This window comes from Saccopteryx leptura, chromosome 13 (genome assembly GCF_036850995.1).
Source record: "Saccopteryx leptura isolate mSacLep1 chromosome 13, mSacLep1_pri_phased_curated, whole genome shotgun sequence".
Classification (NCBI taxonomy): Eukaryota; Metazoa; Chordata; class Mammalia; order Chiroptera; family Emballonuridae; genus Saccopteryx; species Saccopteryx leptura.
This window is the reverse complement of record NC_089515.1, coordinates 32,295,579-32,316,666: the sequence shown is the minus strand read 5'-3', so window position 1 is coordinate 32,316,666 and position 21,088 is coordinate 32,295,579. Positions and strand designations below refer to the sequence as shown.

The following is a 21,088-nucleotide window of genomic DNA, read 5'->3' as shown; positions in this document are numbered from 1 at the left end:
TGGGCAAAATGATTAGTCCAAGGAAGGGTAATATCCATGTTGGGCCTACAAGGGTCTGGAATTGTCTTCAGGGAAGCCAACAGGAAGGCCCTTTTGCCTAATGTTGCCGCCATGTTTCCTAGTGCTGAGTTCAATAGGTGAGGAGATAGCCGACAAGATCAACACCACCAAGAAGACAAATAGCAACAGAGAGTTGGTCTCTCGATTCACTGCTGCCTGAGGCTAATTCCAACTCCCTTCTTCCCAGTGATATGACTCAAGAATGGTCAGTAGTGTTAGGTTTCTACTACTTTTCATTGGCAAGAGCCCTCGTACAATTGACTCTTTGGCCCCACATTATATTGTGAGGAGATCTGTGTCCTGAAGGAGTATGTATTGAGAGAAAATAGCAGAGGGCTGAGAATTCAGTGATGATAGAAACAGGACTGGGAAGAGGTGGCCAGAGAAAAGGCAGGCCGACCAAGCAACAAGGCTTCATAGAAGCAGATAATGAGCTAGCTTTAATTGGGTGGTGGGAAACAGACACTCCCATTGACTTGGCAGGAGAATAAATTGGCATAGTTTTTGGAAGGCAATTTGGCAGTATCTCAAAATTTGAAATGTTCCTGCTCTTTGAGCCAATAATTATACACAATGCAGTATTGTTTGTTGTGGTAAAAAGCTGGCAATAATTTCAAACATTTGCATCAAGAGGGGGTGGTTAAATAAATTATGGAAACATGTCCCAGTTCTATTGTTAAGGGAAAACAAGACTATGCAAAGATTTGTTTCTAGAAGTGTGCATTTTGGATGTGCAGAGAAGACAGCTTGGAGGACTGTACATTGGAGAGTTGGCACTGGTGATCTTTGTGGGGGCGACTGTAATTACAGAGAATTTTCGCTTTCTAGGTTTGAATGAGCCCAGAATAATTTAAGAGATTAACTGTCCTATGTCTGCTGCTGTAAGAAAATGGCAGGATAATGTTTCTTTTCTTTCACTACTGCATTCAGAGTTCAGGAATCTCTGATCCCATTGGTTCATTCACTTATTTATTCACTCGTTTATTTGATCAATAAAGGATTGACTTAGTCGACGGTCTTATAGGTCTTGGGCATATAATACTAAGTCAGGATTTTATATGGTTGTGGAAAACAGTGATGTGTATTATGCACAGAGAAGGGGACGAGAATGCTGGGGTGGAGACAGTAGTGTCCACTATGTATAAAGTGATTAGAGAAAGCCTCACCAAGAAGGTAACATAAAGACCTAAAGCAGGGGTCCCCAAACTATGGCCCGCGGGCCACATGCAGCCCCCTGAGGCCATTTATCCGCCCCCGCCGCACTTCTGGAAGGGTACCTCTTTCATTGGTGGTGAGAGAAGCATAATTCCCATTGAAATATTGGTCAGTTTGTTGATTTAAATTTACTTGTTATTTATTTTAAATATTGTATTTGTTCCCGTTTTGTTTTTTTACTTTAAAATAAGATATGTGCAGTGTGCATAGGGATTTGTTCATAGTTTTTTTTATAGTCCGGCCCTCCAACGGTCTGAGGGACAGTGAACTGGCCCCCTGTGTAAAAAGTTTGGGGACCCCTGACCTAAAGGAAGGCTCTGGCTGGGAAGCTCAGTTGGTTAGAGCATCATCCCTGATACACCAAGGTTGCAGGTTTGATTCTGGGTCAGGGCACATACAAGAATCAACCAATGAATGCAGAAATAAGTGGAACAAATTGATGTTTTCTTTTTTCCTCTCTCTCTCGAACCAATAATCAATAATAATAATAAAAAGACCTAAAGAAAGCAAGCCATGGAGCTCTGGGGGAAATTACCTTCCAGGGGGATGGCATACACAGACCCTAAAGCCGATGTGTGCTTGAGGAGTTTGAAATCGTAAGACTGCACGGCTGGAAAGAACAATGAAGAGTGAAGCCAAGATAAAAGAGAGGGGCGGGGTATGGACTTGAAGCCATTGTACCACTCCGAGTCAGAGAAGTCACTAGAAGGTTTTGGACCAACTTTTTTTTTTTTTTTTTTTTTGAGAGATGGACAAGTAGGGACAGGCAGACAGACAGGGAGAGAAATGAGAAACATCAACTCATAGTTGCAGCACTTTCCTTAATTGTTCTTTGTTCATTGATTGCTTTCTCCTATGTGCCTTGACCAGGGCATTGCAGCCGAGCTAATGACCCCTTGCTCAACCCAGCAACCTGAGGCTTCAAGTCGGCAACCTTTGGGCTCAAGCCAGCGACCATGGGGTCATGTCTCTGATCCCACGCTCAAGCTGGCAACACCACGCTCAAGCCAGCGACCTCAGGGTTTCGAACCTGGGTCCTCAGCATCCCAGGACTATGCTCTATCCACTGTACCATAACCTACCTGGTCAGGCAGGTTTTGGAACAACCTTAAAACAAACACTTCAATTGCTCTGTTAAAACTAAACTGGAGGGGCCACAGGCAAAAGCAGGGAGACCAGGTAGAAAATGACTGTAATGATCCAAGCATTGCTTGGAGTATGGTGGTAGAGCGGTTGAGTTCCAAGTGTATTTAGAAGGTACAGATAATTAATTTGTTGGACAAGAAGGAGGGCACGTGCGAAAATAGTGCCTGTGACTCAGGGCCCTGAACTGAAGCTATCAGAACTCTGGAAAACAGCCCTTCTCCCAGAACTGTGTGAGACCTAAGCCCCCTCTGGGGGATTCCACTGAGTCACCCCAAAGAGGTGGCAGTGCAAACTGGTGCTTTGAGTTGAAAGAGGCAGAGAAAGACAGAACCCGGGGAGAGAGTGGAGGTTTGGAGTTTCCTCTTATGGGACCCATGACCCAAGTGCACCCCACCCCATATAGTGAGGAGGTAGGTGACCCTAGCCATGGGGCCCATGGGAAGCTGCATGCTTAGTGTCACGGCCCTGACATACTTGGGCTGGGAGAAAAAGACAGGCTGCACTTCTGCCCACCATAGCAAGAGAAGAGTCAAAGCCAGATTTAATTTGATTTAGACAAACCAAGTGTGGTATCATCTCCTGTACCCTTGTCTTGTGGAGCAAATCAAGACCCATTATACTTATTTTATAATGTTTTGCTTTTGCTTTTAAAGACATATACATTATTTTTGTAATCAGAACAAATAAAACCATATAGAAAGAACGGTGAAATGGTCAACAATAATTCAAAAAGGGCCAAGTTAAGTTTATTGAGAAAGGAATATAGTAACAAGTACTGTCTTCAAGGAGTGGGGTGGAAGCCAGATGGCAGGCGGTTAATGAAAAAGGAGAGTATGAGAAAGGGAAGGAGTGAATGAAAGGCTCCTTTGGGAAGCTTGGCAAAGGAAGGGAACAATGAACTGTAAGAACAAACGATGCCACGTGATTCTGAATAAAGTTTATTAAATAATATGTACAGCAAATGTCATAATTCAACACCTCTTTTATCAAATCAATCCACTGCAATAAAGAAAAATGAACAGAAAAACCTGTGTCTGCATAGTACATGCTCCTGGTGTGTAATTTAAATGGCAACACTTTAAATTAATTGGTTATATATAATGTCAGTTATTTTTCTTTCGGAAGACTATAACCCTTTTGTGTAGTAACCTATTCTAGTAATAGGACTTAATACTACTACAGATAAATAGAAATGCCAAAAAAAAAAAAAAAAAAAAATCCAACCAACCAAACGAAAATACCAATCCAAAAAAAACCAAAAACAAACAAAAAACAAACAAACTGCAACTGAGATCACAGTTACCTTCTCTCCCAGGAATAATGATTATTTATTCAAAATTTTAACACTTTACAATGGCTATATTTGTGCTAAAAATCTGCGGGTGAGTTATTTGGAATTCCTTCATTTAAATAAAAATGCAAAAAACTTCATGACTCCCTCATTTTTAAAATTATTTTTCTATACAAAGTAGGTACATGGGCTATACAAAGTTAAATATACATATTTACAGTCCCACTTAAGCATATGATTGATTTGTTTTTTACTGATCCCAGAGAGACTGCAAAGAGAAGTGGTTTGGGCTTGCCTTTACCCAGAAGCATGGCTAATATATCAAAACTGTTTGCAAGGCATGCCACCAGTTACTTGCACTTGCTATTAATAAACCTGTATAAACATCTCAGCATAAAAATAGGTATTTAATATTATTAAATGTCTGAAGACAAAAGAGCCATTGGAAACCTATGTTCCTTGTTTTGTCACACATAGGAAGCTGAAGTTTGATGCAAATTTTAACATATGATTTTATTAAAGACGGGCAAGTTGGTGAGGCATATCTGGGTTTCTGGAGATATACAAATGTGTGAGGCTGGCATCATATGCAAGTGTGGCTTTACAAATTGGTCTTATTTTCTAGCTGTATTTAAAGAGGTGTTCAAAATTATTTACTTATTCAAGAAGCACCCCTCAAAAACCTATTAGATAAGATTATAAGCTTAATGGTTTGCATCTAAGAAAGACCAGGAAATGCATTAGTCAATATAAGGATTACATTTCAAAATGGGTGAAACGCTGCTGTGCAAATGCACGTGCATGTTTGCTGTGTTTCCTCAGGCAAACAGTGCCCTGGCGGTGGAGTGGACCTTCCAAAGCAACGAGTCTTACGTAAGCAATTCTACCCAGGAAGCTCCTCCACCCCACCCCCACCATTAGTTCCACAATCTTTTCCCTTGGGATTAAGGCTCTGCTCTGCCCTAGTTAAAAACAAATGTCTCTGGGAAGAGATAACACAGTTCTATATCAGTCATTCACACTTTAGTGCGAAGTTAGTGAGCAAGATTTGAAAAGAGGACAGGAAGAGAAGTGAGTGTCCTGTGGCTGTCTGATGGGACGTGGGCAGCTGATGGGATTCTAAGGTGGGTAGTGGAGACAGAAGCTGCGGCAGAGATATTGAACACAAACTTTGCCTTCTTATAGACTCCAGACTTTGGGACAACGGGCCTTAGCTATTGATATATGCAGAAAGCCAGGGTTCCTAGACACCTTGTCACTTAGAACTGCTATTCCTATTTTTGACCTTGGATGTGTATTTGTGGAGAGGGTGAGAGTCTAAAGATTCTGGAAACAGTTCCAAGAATTTTCAGCCTAAAGTACCCCCGGGCAAAAGTTCTTCTAACATCCCAGTTGTTTAAAAGTGAGACAGAAAAATGACAATGCTTCCTAGGATCCCTCCAGGAAAAACTAATCTCTTCCTCTCTCTCACCCTTCTTAACACTTATCACAGTCTCTCTTGATTATCTGTGTGTGTGTGTGTGTGTCTCCTCAATCACCTGAGTTCCCGGCAGGCAGGGAATGGGCCATTTCTATCTTTCATTCTCCAAGGGGTGTAACAGAGAGGCCGATCAACATCTTCAAAGTGGACAGAGTTGTGACTGCATACCCCAGGTGTGGCAGGGGCCTCCCCCTTGGGTCGGGCCTCCTGGGGGCGGCAGAACCGTTTCTCACACCTTGGCTCATTGCATCTGAACCCCTGACTGGGCTGCGTGAGGATTCACAACCCTGGGTGACTAATTCTGGGTGGGCCTTGAACTCCTATGGGGAGTGAAAATGGAGACATGGCAAGCCTCTTCCAAGGCTGGGAGCATGCCTTGCTCATGGTGGCCCCAGCATCTAGTGAACATCGGTGTACATGACATGAATCACTGAACACCACCATCCTTGGTTCTCTCTGAGAACAGGCCTGTCGGCCCCAAACTGTCCAGGCCAAAGACAATTCAAGAAAGAAAGGTTTTGCAGAGGTGTTCTGGCAAATGAAACTGCGCTGCCCTGAAAGTGAGCGTCTGTGAAAGCCAGGGAGATGGGAAAGGAGAGCATTGCACCTGACCGTGAGCTACTGGGCTTCTTGACTTCAATCACATACAGACTTAGCTATGTGCCTGGCCACCCGGCCCAGGGGCAAGCCCGTGTGCTCTTCTGTCTGAACACCAGGGGCATCCATGGCAATGCCGCACGCAGGCTGGGTGCTCAGGGTGCCCAAGTTTTGCCTTCACTTCCCACAAACCTCAGCAGGTCTGGTGAAGGTCTCAATCTTGGGGAGTTTGGGGGCCTTGGCAGCCTAGACTGACCCCCAGCAGCACTGGGGGATCAGCGGGCTCAGGGTGGCGGGGTGGGGAGGGGTCTGTGTGTGTGGAGCCTCTGGGAACAGCCGGGAGCTGCCTGGCACTCTGGGGGCTACTTCAAGCTAAACACCGAGACCCCACTGAGCCGGAGCTGGTCACAGGGGGCAGCAGCAGGAGGCGTTTCTGGCCTGACTGCTCCTGGACTGTGCCACAGGTCAGATTACCTAAGACAGGGCGAGGTGGGGCTGGAGTGGCTCCAAGAAGCAGCTAAGTAAATACAGATTTGCCTCATTCCTTTCTGCTCAGCGCATGGCTCAGGCCTGCCTGGTGCACGGTAAGCTTAGGCAGGCTCTGGTTTTAAACAACACACTTCTCTGTCCTTCTCTTTTGCTTCTTACGTTATCCGCTGTATTACTTTTCCTACTGACTCAACTTTTAAATAAAGAGATCGGTTCATGAATTATGCTTCATCCTCCAATAAAAATCATCTCTGTGGTTTTCAATCTTCTTATAGATACAAAGGCTTTACATAGTTGCCTGGGAAAGTACCAAACTGCCTTGTCCTTCTTGAAGTACCTATAAAAAAACAGACACATACACACAATGAGAAGAGTCGCTCATGTGAGTTCAAAGAGAGCCCTTGATAACAATCCCTCCACTGGTAGCACAGTATATGGTTTCCAAAGCGCTTTTCCCCTTATTTTATCTCATTTAGGCTGTAAAATAATGCTGGGTGGTAAGCAAGACAGGCATATTTAATACTCCTGTTTTTTTTACTTTAAAAATATGAAATGAGCTCCTTTCTGGGAGATTAAGTGACACTGCCGAGGCCCCATCGCTGAGTAAGCATCAGCCGCAGGCTTTGAGCCCACCCCCACCCCCACCCCTCCCCCACCCCACCCCTCCCCCACCCCACCCCTCCCCCACCCCTCCCCCACCCCCTCCACCCCCACCCCCTCCACCCCACCCCTCCCCCTCCCCCACCCCTCCCCCCACCCCACCCCCACCCCACCCCCCCACCCCTCCCCCCCACCCCCACCCCACCCCCACTCCCACCCCACCCCCACTCCCACCCCACCCCCACCCCCACTCCCACCCCCACCCCACCCCCACCCCCACTCCCACCCCCACCCCACCCCCACCCCTACCCACTGCTCTGTCCAGCCCTTCTCCACTTTGGAAGCAGGAGCACATCTACCCAACACAAGATACTGGGGATTTAGAATTTGTAAACTGTAGGATTTCTAACAATCCACTGGATATGACCACACATCAAAAGGAAATTCCTCTCGTAAGCCTGCCTAAGCCCCAAATTGACTTCCTGTCTTTGCTACCAACCTTACTGGGGTTCTTTAAGAGCCAGGAACATTAAGCTACTCGGGAGCAAAGCCCCTCCTGGGCTGCTCCAGATCCAGAACTACTGAATCCCTAACCCTGTCCCTGCCCCAAGAGTCCCTCTCTAAAGCTGGCGCATGCGCACATGTGCATGGTCGCGTGTTATACTGTGTCATCACTACCCACCCTCCCATTAGCAGACATCAGAATTTGATCATGGCTTCCTTTTCCCAGTTGGCTTGGACAGGCTTCAGAATCCCGCTAAACACAACATTTCAAACAGCCACTACCAGGGGGTTGGAGCTGTTGCCCAAAGTGAAACGTCTCAGATAAAAGAATGTGTCAAAGCTAAAAACATGCAAGACAGGCCCTGGCCGGTTGGCTCAGCGGTGGAGTGTCGGCCTAGCGTGCGGAGGACCCGGGTTTGATTCCCGGCCAGGGCACATAGGAGAGACGCCCATTTGCTTCTCCACCCCTCCGCTGCGCCTTCCTCTCTGTCTCTCTCTTCCCCTCCCGCAGCCAAGGCTCCATTGGAGCAAAGATGGCCCGGGCGCTGGGGATGGCTCTGTGGCCTCTGCCTCAGGTGCTAGAGTGGCTCTGGTCGCGATATGGGGACGCCCAGGATGGGCAGAGCGTCGCCCCATGGTGGGCGTGCCGGGTGGATCCCGGTCGGGCACATGCGGGAGTCCGTGTGACTGTCTCTCCCTGTTTCCAGCTTCAGAAAAATGCAAAAAAAACCCAAACAAACATGCAAGACAACTATCTGAATCCCTACGGGGGTGGTCAGGGAGGGCGCTGAGGTGGTGAGGCCCAGAGATGCGCTCAGATGGCTGGTCAGCACCTCTCCTCATGGACGAGAAGAATGAACCCTGCTGGGTTACTGTATTCTTGGTCTGAACAGTAGGTTAGTTCTCTGGAAGTGTTTGAGGAATTGAGGAATCTGAAATATTTCCTGTACCAGCTGCTGGCGATGCCCCATTAGAGAGCTGGTGTCCCTCACCGAACCCCAAGTTCTCGTAAAAAATGCTAATGCTTCTGGAAGATATACTCGAGCTGTACTCAAATATGACAGCCACACGTCTTCTGAGCAGTTGGCACGTGGCTATTCTGAATTGAGCTATGCTGTAACTGTCAATATGCATTGGATTTCTAAGACCTAGTACGAAAAGAGGAAGGTAAAATATCTCTTTTTTATACTGATTACATGTTCAAATGATAATATTTTGAATGCAATGGGTTTAACAAAATACATTAAAGTTAATTTTATTAGTTTCATGTTATTATTTTTTTCGACAGAGACAGAGAGTCAGAGAGAGAGAGACAGATAGGGACAGACAGACAGACAGGAAGGGAGAGAGATGAGAAACATCAATTCTTCATTGCAGCACCTTAGTTGTTCATTGATTGCTTTCTCATATGTGCCTTGACCTGGGGGCTACAGCAGAACGAGTGACCCCTTGCTCAAGCCAGCAACCTTGGGCTTCAAGCCAGCAATGTTGGGCTCAAGCCAGCGACCATGGAGTTATGTCTATGATCCCATACTCAAGCCAGTGACCCCGCACTCAAGCCGATGAGCCTGTGTTCAAACCAGTGACCTCGTGGTTTCAAACCTGGGTTCTCCATGTCCCAGTCTGATGCTCTATCCACTGCACCACTGCCTAGTCAGGCTCATGTTACTTTTTCAATATAACTTCCAAGAAACTTTAAATTTTGTACATGGCTTGTATTATGTTTCTATTGGACTGTGTTGCACTAGAGCCCTGGTCGTCAAACTGTGGCTCGCGAGCCACATGCGGCTCTTTGCCCCCTTGAGTGTGGCTCTTCCACAAAATACCATGTGCGGGCACTACCTCGATAAGGAATGTACCTACCTATATAGTTTAAGTTTAAAAAATTTGGCTTTCAGCCTGACCTGTGGTGGCGCAGTGAATAAAGCGTCGACCTGGAACACTGAGGTCGCCGGTTCAAAACCCTGGGCTTGCCTGGTCAAGGCACATATGGGAGTTGATGCTTCCTGCTCCTCCCTCCCCCTTTTCTCTCTCTCTCTCTCTCTCTCTCTCTCTCTCTCTCTCCTCTCTAAAAATTAATAAAAGAAAAATTAAAAAAAAAAAAGAAACAACAAAAAAAATTATAAAAAAAAAATTGGCTTTCAAAAGAAATATCAATCGTTGTACTGTTGATATTTGACTCTGTTGACTAATGAGTTGGCTGACCACTGAACTAGAGTATTGCTGACTTCCCAAGTCTAGTTTCCTTCTGAACACAACTTAAGCTAGCAAGGGCTGCAGGCTTCTGGCGGCCTTGGGAAGATGGGACAGCTTTCTAAGAAGCGGGGAGGCTTGGCTTCCTATTTATGCCAAGACTTTGCTGTTCTCATTACTCCAGCCCTGACATTGCTCTGTTTTAGCAAAGCTTCTCCAGAGAGATCAGGAAAGAGCTAGTCTTTGGAGAGAAGATAAAGGTAAAGACATTTGTATGAGGGCAAATTGAGGCAAAGAGTAAGTCAGTGGTTCCCAACATCCTATTCATACCTGAGCAGAAAGAACAGAGGCTTAGGGAGAGATGGGCCTGGGTTCAAATGCTGGCCCCACTATTTGCTACCTGCGTGACCTTGGGTTACCATACTTCCCTATGTATAAGACACATACTTTTTTTTAGGGGGGGGGAATTGGGGGTCTAAAAACTGGGTGCGTCTTATACAATAGTGGTAGATTTTATTTTACTTGCATTTCTTGCTTTTCCATGCTTGTGTTTGCACTCATTGTTGAAGACAATGATTTGTCATCAGACACAGATGAGGACAAGCTAATGGATGGGAGTTTTGACAGTGATGAGGAGGTGTATGAATTTTATGATGAATAAAACTTGAGTTCAGGCCCTGGCTGGTTGGCTCAGTGGTAGAGCGTCGGCCTGGCATGCAGAAGTCCTGGGTTCGATTCCTGGCCCGGGCACACAGGAGAAGCACCCATCTGCTTCTCCACCCCTCCCCCTCTCCTTCCTCTATGTCTCTCTCTTCCCCTCCCACAGCCGAGGCTCCATTGGAGCAAAGATGGCCCGGGCGCTGGGGATGGCTCCTTGGCCTCTGCCCCAGGCACTAGAGTGGCTCTGGTTGCAACAGAGCGACGCCCCAGAGGGGCAGAGCATGGCCCCTGGTGGACAGAGCGTCGCCCCTGGTGGGCGTGCCGGGTGGATCCCGGTCGGGCGCATGTGGGAGTCTGTCTGACTGTCTCTCCCCATTTCCAGCTTCAGAAAAATACAAAAAACCCCCCAAAAAACAACAAAAAAAAACTTGAGTTCAATAACTTTATGTAATACTTTTTTTTATTTTTTATTTTGGGCCCCAAAATTAAGGTGCGTCTTATACATGGGAGCATCTTACATGTGGGTAAATATGGTAGTTACTTGATCTCTTTGGGCCTCAGTTTTTGAATCTGTGAAATAAAGATAATTCTTGGTTTATGGGCTATTTGTTGAAAGAACGTCAATAAGAAAGTGTATCAACCAAATGCCTGTCCTGTAATGGAATCTCAATAATGTTGATCTTTCCCCGTTTTATATGGGTGAATCCTTTGTTTTAATTAAGCAGGTAGCTCTGATTAAAGTTATTAGCAGCCTGGAGTAAAGAAGATCTTTAGAATGTCTACACCTATGCTTGAGTTTCATGGTAGAGACCTAGGCTCAGTCAAATTTTCTTGTGTTGCATCATAAGTGTTTTAAAAAATAAAAGTTCCAAATGTAGAACAAATAGATGCACAATATAAACACAAACAGAACTTAATGAATTGGACAACTGCCCTCCCATGTATTTGATGCTGGTATATTTGGCCTTTTTTCCTAAGTTAGAGGAGGGGAGATAGAGAAACAAACTTCTGCATGTGCCCCATTGGGGATCCACCCGGCAACCCCCATCTGGGGCTGATGCTTGAATCAACCGAGCTATCCTCAGCACCTGGGGCTGACACTGAAACCAATCTGAGCCACTGGCTATGGGAGGGAAAGAGGGAGAGAAGAAGGATGTGGAGTGGGAAGAGAAGTAGATGGTTGCTTCTGTTCTGTGCCCTGACCAGGAATTGAACCTGGGATGTCCATATACCTGGCCAGTGCTCTACCCACTAAGCCAGCTGGCCAGGGCCTTATTTGGCCTTTAGGTCCAACGTTATTGCCATCCAGGCTTGAGAGTAAACATACACTGGGTGGCATAGGATCTGAGAAGGCTCTTCCTTCCATACAAAGAATATTGCTTTTTGCATCATTCATCACTCCTAGTTGTTCCTTCAAAACATAACTAGTAAGAAAAGCATGATGAGATCACTTACCAACAAACCATCCATCGTCGCATTTTTCCATGACATCAACAATATCTCCATCTCGGAGTTCCAACTCATCATCGTTCTGTGGTATATAGCTATATAATGCTTGGTAGCTAATTCTATAAATGATAAAAATGAATATCAAGTGACTGATAGGATTAAATAAGAAATTTTTAAAGCCATTTTAATTAAATCAACATTTAGGTAGTATTTTCTACTCATGAATGGAGATGAAGGTATTTTATCTCCACTGGCTATTTCTCTAATGACTTAGCATTGGGGGAGATCCGTTCAGCATATGATAAATTAAGACCGACAGGGCCCTGGCTAGGTAGCTCAGCTGCTTAGAGCATTGTCCCAAAATGCCAAGGTTGTGAACTTGATGCCCAGTAAGGGTACATACAAGAATCAACTAATGGATGCATAAATGGGTAGAAAAATAAACTGATGTTTCTTTCTCTTTCTCTCTTTCTCTTCCTCTCCCTTCTCTTTCTCTCTCAATTAAAAAAATTTTAAATAAAAAGACCTAACAGTGATTGAAAACTTCTGACAAGCAAGTCATGATCAGTCCTTTTACTTAGTTTCCATAGTTGGTTCCCATCACCAAGGATTTTGTCTAGATGCTCCCTTCTTTAAAGTTAACCAAGCCTTTTTCTCTCCCTCCCTCCTTCCTTCCTTTTTAAAAAACTTTCCATTGATTTGAGAGAGGGGAAGAGAGGAAGGAGGGGAAGAGAGAGGGGAAGAGAGAAGCAATGACTCATTGTTCACTTAGTTGTTCCATTTAGTTTTGCACTCATTGATTGCTTCTCCTACAAGCCCTGACCAGGGGTTGAACCCGTGACCTCAGTGTGCCAGGATGATGCTTTACCCACTCTGTCACCTGGACAGGGCCAAACAAGCCTTTTTTTTAACATCAAAAAATTTATGTAGATTATTGAAAATAACCAGAGGTTAATTAGGTCTAGAGATAGACACTATATTCTGGTCATCTACATGGAGAGCCCAAGACAACTGTCATAATTATAAAATTGTCATATTTATATGACAACATAAATATATTCCAATTGCCTCACTGTTTAGCAAAACTACCTTGAGTTTCTTAATACACCATCATACATTTTATTCACTGCTTTTAAATATGGATGTAATTTTTCTCAAACTCTTTAAAAAAATTGATTGATTTTGGAGATAGAGTGGGGGGAGGAAGAGAAAGAGAGACAGACACTGATTTGTTCATCTACTTATTTTATGCATTCATTGGTTGACTCTTGTATGTGCCCTGACCAGGGGTCAAACCTGGAACCTTAGCATATCAGAACGGTGCTCCAACCAAATGAGCTACCTGGCTGGGGCCTCTAGAACTCCTGGAAGCTTTTTCCCCCTATCTCAGTGATTTGAGGGTTAAGATTTTTATCTACTTGGTACTGGCCTAAAGCAATTTGGTGTGTGCTGTTCTTTTTGTTCTAACAGCAGCCACTGGACATGTGCCAAATCTGGTATGTGCTTTGGCAACAAGGAAAAGCTTTGTTTTCACTTATTCCTTTGACAAACACTTAAGAAGCATCCACTATGCATCAGTTCACAAATTTGTTTACAGGTTTTCTGTTTGTTTCTTATGAGCTCATTATTTTTTATTTTTTAAGTTATTGTGTTTACATAGATTCTAGTGTCCCCCCGAATACATCCCCCCTCCCTTGTTCCCCTCAATATCCCCCTTGCCCCCCTCCCCCCAACACCCTCATCCCCTTCCCTCCAGGATTTGCTGTCTTGTTCTCTATAACGCTGTGTTATGTCTGTATAATTTCACTAATCTCTTTCCCTTCTCTGATCCCATCCTCTCCTCCCCTTTCCCTCTGACCTCTTTCCCTCTGGTCTCTTTGATCCCTCCTCTGCCTCTATTCTGTTCCTCAGTTCACATTGTTCACTGGATTCCTCAAATGAGTGAGGTCATATGACATTTTCTTTTTCTGCCTGGCTTATTTCACTTAACATAATAGTTTCCAGGTCTATCCATGTTGTCGCAAAAGGAAGATTTCCTTCTTTTTCATGGCCCCATAGTATTCCATATTATTGATATATATGTACCACTGCTTTTTAATCCACTCGTCCACTGACGGACACTTGGGCTGTTTCCAGATCTTGGCTATTGTGAACAATGCTGCCATAAACATGGGGGTGCATTTCTTCTTTTGAATCAGTGATTTTGTGTTCTTGGGGTATATTCCTAAAAGTGGGATAGCTGGGTCAAAAGGCAGTTCCATTTTTAATTTTTTGAGGAATCTCCATACTGTTTTCCACAGTGGCTGCACCAGTCTGCATTCCCACCAGCAGTGCAGGAGGGTTCCCTTTTCTCCACATCCTCGCCAGCACTTATTCTGTGTTATTGTTTACTCTTTTGAAACATAATAGTATCAGGCAAAACTTTGCAAATGAGTCAAACATCTACCATTTCCAGTAGAAGCCAGTGATTTCTACTGTACGGGCAAGACAGACTACTAGATAGATCCAAGTAAGTCGAGTCAGTTCCAGAAACAAGAGGGTCATTCTCCTCTATTAAAACCAAAGGGACAATTTAATTTCATATATTTATCCAAATGTATGGATATTTTGGCTGATGGACCTGTCTGCCAAAGAAAGTTCTCTAAAGAAGAAATAGAGAGGCAGGTCGATTGCTAGCTGGTAAATGAATACCTTTTGATGTTTCTGTATTTACCCGCTGTCTGCCACCCAACTTGGACTCTTTGGAATGCCTCAGTCCCCTCACTTCCACTTGGCTGCTCGCTAGGCTCAGCTCTGGAAGGTAACTCCTGATTTCCGATTCTGTGTCCTCACTCCCACACTATGGAGACCAGCTAGAGGCAGTCCCGAACCCTGGCTGCTCGGGTCGCCCAGTCGGCTCTGACTCAGTGTGGGCCTCATGCTGCTGGGGACGCTGATCCATGGCGTCTCCCCCACCTCTTCTGCCACTTTTGGCACAGAGGGCTCCTCATGCTTCCCCCCTTCCTGAGATGCAGCTTGCTGTGGCAGCTCTTTAAACTTTCCTCCCTTTCAGGTGTAAGTCTATAACGCCCCCCTCCTGCCTCTGTTCCCATCTGTGGGGAAAGGACCCTTCTGGCCATGTTGAAGTCCCTTCTCTGAGCTATTTCCTTAACTTCCATCTTCTCTCTTACATCTTTTTTTTTTTTTTCTGAAGCTGGAAACGGGGAGGCAGTCAGACAGAATCCCACATGCGCCCAACCGGGATCCACCCGGCACGCCCACCAGGGGGCGATGCTCTGCCCATCCGGGGCATCGCTCTGTCGCGACCAGAGCCACTCTAGCGCCTGGGGCAGAGGCCAAGGAGCCATCCTCAGCGTCCGGGCCATCTTTTGCTCCAATGGAGCCTCGGCTGCGGGAGGGGAAGAGAGAGACAGAGAGGAAGGAGAGGGGGAGGGGTGGAGAAGCAGATGGGTGCCTCTCCTGTGTGCCCTGGCCAGGAATCGAACCCGGGACTTCCTCATGCCAGGCTGACGCTCTACCACTGAGCCAACCGGCCAGGGCCTCTCTTACATCTTTTGACTCTGCCAACCCCTTCTCCTCTGGTACAAATCTACTTAAGTCTCTGTACCCCCAAAAATAAGTTACGATATATTTCCAGCACCGGAAGACACAAGTGCAATTTTTCTGCTACAGCTGTAATATTCCTCTGCTGGATTCCACAGCAAGTAGTATCTTCTGTTTGAACTATCACCTCCTTTCCAGCATCCTGAAATTTTGGGCTGGTATCAGTAGCTGGCACCTCTGTGTCTGCTACTTCCTTAACCTACAGCCCTTTTACTTACCATTAAATCGACCCAGCAGCCCTTTCTAAGGTAGTATTTGCCTCCACCTCTCTGACACTGCTGTCTCTGAGGTCACCGATGATTTTTTTCCATTTGCCACACAGAACACCTGGAGGACATTTCTCATTCCCAGCCTCCTTGGCCCCTCTGAAGCAGGAGGCTCTGCTGACCGAACGTGCTTGGTCCGGCTGCGCAAGTGAATGCTCCTAGACCTTCTTCCCAGCCTCCTGCTGCTCCGGCTCAGTCTCTTTTGCTGCTACTCCTCTGTTGCCCAAGGATCTACCCTCATTTCCCTTCTCTGTTTACCCTGAATCTCCCTGGGTAACCTATGTGTCCATGGTCACAAAGCACCTCTTCCCCCTGTCCTAGCTCAGGCCTTCAATACTTCTTGCCTGGATTAATATCTCCTAACCCATACCATTGTCCTTCATCTCTGAAATCCACCTTCTACTCTGTTACCAAAGTTATCTCCCAAAACCAAAATACTAATTGCTCCTCACATCAAAAACCCTCTAGTGGTTCCTGAGTGTCTGCAGAATAGAATCCAAACCTATTCCAACTGCATTATGGATTCTGCCATCTGGTCCCAACCGACCTCTTGAGCTCTGTCTCTGTTTCCTCCATGAACTGTATTCTGTGGCCATGTGTGCACTTCTGAAGTTGTCTAAACACTCTACTTTTGCACATGTGGTTTCCTCACCTGTGAAGACCCTTGTTCTAGACCTCAAATCTAATTTGTCTTTCAAAGATTATTCCAACCTCCTTCCCCTGTGAATGGAGTTTACTCCTCTGTGCTTAGGAGAAAGGAGATAACCTAGCCTTTTTTTTTCTTTTTTTAAATGAATGGATCACCCTATTCACTCAGCTCCAGTCAGAACGAACCATTCCTTCCTCTGTATTCCCACAACTAGGAGTGAGACCTGTCGGCACGGCGCTCGGTCACCCTTGGACAGCAGTTCATTCTTTACCTGTCTCTCTCTCCCAGAAGTTCATGACCTCCTTTATTTCTCTGCCACCTGTTTTAACATCAGCTGATGGGAAACACGGAATTCTCAGAAAGGCTGGGAGTGATTCATTCATCCCCCCACAGTTGGTCAGTGACCCACTTTCTAAGCCCAACAGCCGACTACAACGTGAGAATTGAAGTTTGCCAAGCGTACTTACAAATCTTGTGAGGCTTGACTCCTGTCTGGGGTGACTCTTCGCTGCTGGGCTTGAGGTTGCTGAGAAATGATTAAAGATGGTTTATTGTCAGAAGGGGGTACCTTGTGATGAAAGTCAAGGGGAGGAGAGACAGTGCTGCAGTAATGAACAGACTTTTCGGCAATGTTTATGATCTCATTGCAAACTGCTTCCTGTGAGGTGGCCCCGAGATATCCAGAAACCCCCATAAAACAGTCAACATGGGGACAAAAAAAAAAAAAAAAAAGAAAGAGAGGAAGAGATGTAACATTCCAGACGAAGTACAAAAGTCCAAGGAAACAACAGAGTTGAAGATCCAGGTTAAAAAAATAGATATTCCAGTAGTGGAGTGCAGGAGAGATCCAGGTGTAAGCATGGAAAAACAGGTAAGATACAGAATTTGGAATTTAGTATGAATATTAAAAAAAAAAGGTAGCAGCATAAAAGCTTGTAATTAGTAACTGTTACAAACATAATAATTTCAGGATAGAAATGCAAGTCTGTATCCCCAATCATGCACTAATACATTCATTTACCCCCACATGTAGGCAGAGTAGAAATATCATCTCTAATTTCCTCTGCTTTTTTGAGAGGGAAAGGGGTGGCCTAACATCTCTCTCTACTGCAGTAGCCACATAATTCCGGCAAATAATGGCTCTGTGACTTAACCAGGCATTACTAGACTCTAGAAGTCAGTAAGGATTCCCTTTAGAAAAGCTACAGTCTTATTCAACAGGCATCTTACCACATAGCTCTTTTCAGATTCTGTGAGATCAGGTCCTGCTCTCAATGAATGATGAGAAGGCTGTGATCACCAAGCAAATTATAAGGGAGACATTTTAGCAGATGTCACATTTGAAAGAATTCAAAATAAAAGCGTGAGCAAATACATGTACCACACCATCACACTCGATGACAATGGATACTCGCGGCCTACGGCCACCAAGTTTCCATGACAACACGGTGGGTGCACAGAATATGCAATGTACAGAGTTAGAAGCAAGCATCCAGGCAATGAAATGGGAAGTTGGAAATACAGCTGCGGTGAGGTGAGAATGAACAACAACACAGGGTCCCCAGATTGGCAGGAAAGAGACGCAGAAGGCTGTCGTAAGGAAGAGTTACGTCCCTCTGTAACCACACACATTGGTCCCCTCACTCTCAGCTGACAAGCATCTACGGATGGGCTGCTGGACCAAAAGCCAGTTTCAGGAAACTGGGAGCCTCCTCTGGCAAAGCAGGCTCATAGAACTACCAGGTATGCCATATTCAGGCACTCATCAAAACTGAAAAAGGGAGTAATGCTTTTGAAAAGCTCCTTGGTAATATGAAAGTATCACACAAGACTGTTCCCCTGGAAAAATCTGCATATGAAACACTCTGGATACGCATGAGAGGAGCTCACATATCTCACAGAGTGAAACATTGCTTCCAGAAATAAGAGTGTCCTGCCTGACCAGATGGTGGTACAGTACATAGAGTCAACCTGGGATGCTCAGGACCCAAGTTCGAAACCCCACTGGCTTGAATAAGGGGTTATACAGGCCTGGCTGGAGCCCCCTGGTCAAGGCACGTATGAGAAGCAATCAATGAACAACTAAAGTACTAAAGTGCTGCAACTATGAGTTGATGCTTCTCATCTCTCTCCCTTCTTCTCTCTCTCTCTAAAAAAAAAAAAAAAAAAAAAAAAAAAGATAGAGTGTCTTAATGCAGTTGTACAAATAAAACCATCACTCACCAGCTCAGGATCACTCATCACTCATGAGTCCAGGTACCACATGATGACCTGGAAACAGGTGTGACCATGGCCAACCACCCATCTTTTAAGTGGGTCACCCAAAGTAGAGGCCAGGCCTTCATTGGAGGGGTGTTTGAAATCATTTCCCTCAAAAAGGATTAAATTCCAAGTTCTAGGAAGTCTCCCTAAATAAATATTTGGAAACCATCCTTGGAGAAATCCTCCAGGCAACCCACAATCGTAGCAATGAGCCTCAGAAACCCCAAGGCCGTCTAGAAGGGCACTCAGATCTTTTGTGTATAACTTGCTTGTTTCACAGAGAGGTACCAAGAGGGGAAGGGCCACCCTTGAGTCGCACAGTGAGTTACTGATGACATACACTTGTCTCCTGAGCTCATCTGTCCTACTGAACCTTCCCTTTCATCCTTGGACCACTCCCCACATTATCAAGTGTGCTCACTGCTATTACCTTCCTGGAGTCCCACAGAAACCCTGGAGTCAGGCAGGACAGGCTTTACCAACCCATTTTCCTTCTAGAAGCCTGAAAGCTGATGCTCGGAGGCGTTTTCCGCATTCCCCAGTGTCACAGCTAGGGAGAGGGCCAGCTGCTGGGCTGCTCTGCCCACGCTACCACCCAGCCTCTCCTGCTCATCCCCGCTGTGAACAACCTTGCCCTTTAGCATGCACACCCTGCAGGACCCACATCCATCCCAGACCCCACTTCTATGCTCTTGTGCTTTTGGAAAACCTCTTCAAGTTCTCCAAACCCCGTCCAAAATGCAATCACTTAAACCAGTCCTCCTGGACTCCGGCAGGAGTGAAGGAAGAGGTAGAACAGGAAGAGGCCATTTCAAGCTCCTTCTACAATGTCTCAGATCTGTGGGCTTCTGGCAGGTGACCAGGAGCTGACACTGTGTAGCCCCATTCACCGCCCATCAGCCTCTGGATCACGGCTTCTGTACAGCAAAGGAAAGTAATGACATTTCCAAGCACCCGCTCGGTGGGCTTTCACGTGGCAAAAGAATGAAACTTATTGTGGGGACTCTGAGTAGGTGATACCTCCAGGCAGATTTTGACTTGACAGACAAGAAACTTTCTAAAAATCAGAGCTGTCCAACCAGAGAAAGGATTGCCTCAAGAGGAGGTAGGCTGCCTGCCCTGCAGCTGCGCTATGTATGATGTTTCCCCTAGGGTCCTGTTCAAATGCAGGGTCCTGTCCGACACATCTAGGGTGTGCCCTGAGACTGTGCGCTCCCAGCTGGCAAGGTTCATGCTGCTGGCCCACAGCCCAGCGGAGCTAGGCCGAGAGAACGTTATTATCAGAGAGTGAGGTTCTTTGCGCCGTGGCTATTATGGGTCATACCTCATGAAAATACAAGTTCTCATACAAATGAAAATATTTTCAAACTCTAGCTTGTGGCCTAATGACCTCAGGTCAAAAGAACATGGGCCCTAGCTGGGTAGCTCAGTTGGTTAGAGCGTTGTCCTGACATGCTGAGGCTGTGGGTTCAAGCCCCGGTGGTTGGAGCACAATGAATGCATAGGTAAGTGGAACAAGATGATGCTTCTCTCTCTCCCTCTCTTCAAAATTCAATGAGAAATGACAAACCAAAAAAAGGAGAATGTGGCCTGACCAGGCGGTGGCGCAGTGGATAGAGCGTTGGACCGGAACCAGAGAACCCAGGTTCGAGACCTCGAGGTCACCAGCTTGACTGCAGGCTCATCTGGTTGGAGCAAGACTTGCCAGCTTGAGCCCAAGGTCACTAGCTCAAGAAAGGGGTTACTCAGTCTGCTGTAGCACCCTGGTCAAGGCACATATGAGAAAGTAATCAATGAACAACTAAGACACCGCAACAAAGAACTGATGCTTCTCATCTCTCTCTCTTCCTTTCTGTCTGTCCCTATCTGTCCCTCTCTCTGACTCTCTCTGTCTCTGTCACACACACACACACACACACACACACACACAAAAGGGAGACTGTGGACAATCTCTTGACATAATCTCTACAGCCTATAGAAGCCTCCTAGTATCTTTCAATCAACTTAACGCTAAAGTGGTGGCTGGAATCGATCATCTAGTAAATATTTGGCACATAAGAGACTTGGTGAATCAGATACAGAAAGGAGGACTGATATTTTACTATCCCTTTCTTTTGTAAAGCACTTTTAAAAAAGGCAGCCTTTCAAAGTATGTATAGGTCCATTTCCTCATTTGACTGTTATGCACCTGCTGACTTGGGGAGAGCAGAAGATGAATTTTAAGATTCAGGAAAACTTGCACAAGGTGGCAAAACCACTAGGTGCCGAGCCCCTCAGTGTCTGATCACCATACGCCACCTCCTCGAGTCATGACAGGATAGCTGGTATCACTATAGCAACACCCAGCTTCTGCCTCTTCTGAGGGGTAACAGCTCTTCTTGATTACTTCTCCATTATGTAGAGCAGGGGTCCCCAAACTTTTTACACAGGGGGCCAGTTCACTGTCCCTCAGACCGTTGGAGGGCCGGACTATAAAAAAAACTATGAACAAATCCCTATGCACACTGCACATATCTTATTTTAAAGTAAAAAAACAAAATGAGAATACAATATTTAAAATAAAGAACAAGTAAATTTAAATCAACAAACTGACCAGTATTTCAATGGGAACTATGCTCCTCTCA

General features: G+C 45.6%; 1 protein-coding gene across 31 annotated transcripts in view; it reads right to left on the bottom strand.

Annotated features, from left to right (window-relative positions):
- Positions 1 to 3,343: 3,343 nt before the first annotated feature.
- SORBS1 (sorbin and SH3 domain containing 1) overlaps positions 3,344 to 21,088 on the bottom strand; it is a 260,387-nt gene continuing 242,642 nt past the window's right edge. For 16 of the 31 annotated variants that reach the window (XM_066354910.1, XM_066354907.1, XM_066354909.1 and 13 more), the window contains 4 exons: positions 17,433 to 17,492; positions 16,670 to 16,860; positions 11,691 to 11,803; positions 3,344 to 6,615 (listed from right to left, as the gene is read on the bottom strand). In XM_066354910.1, coding sequence (XP_066211007.1) covers positions 6,548 to 6,615; positions 11,691 to 11,803; positions 16,670 to 16,860; positions 17,433 to 17,492 — 432 coding nt within the window. In that variant the 3' untranslated portion in view covers positions 3,344 to 6,547. The remainder of the gene's footprint in view (positions 6,616 to 11,690; positions 11,804 to 16,669; positions 16,861 to 17,432; positions 17,493 to 21,088) is intronic. The other 15 variants (XM_066354922.1, XM_066354926.1, XM_066354934.1 and 12 more) reach the window with 2 other exon arrangements.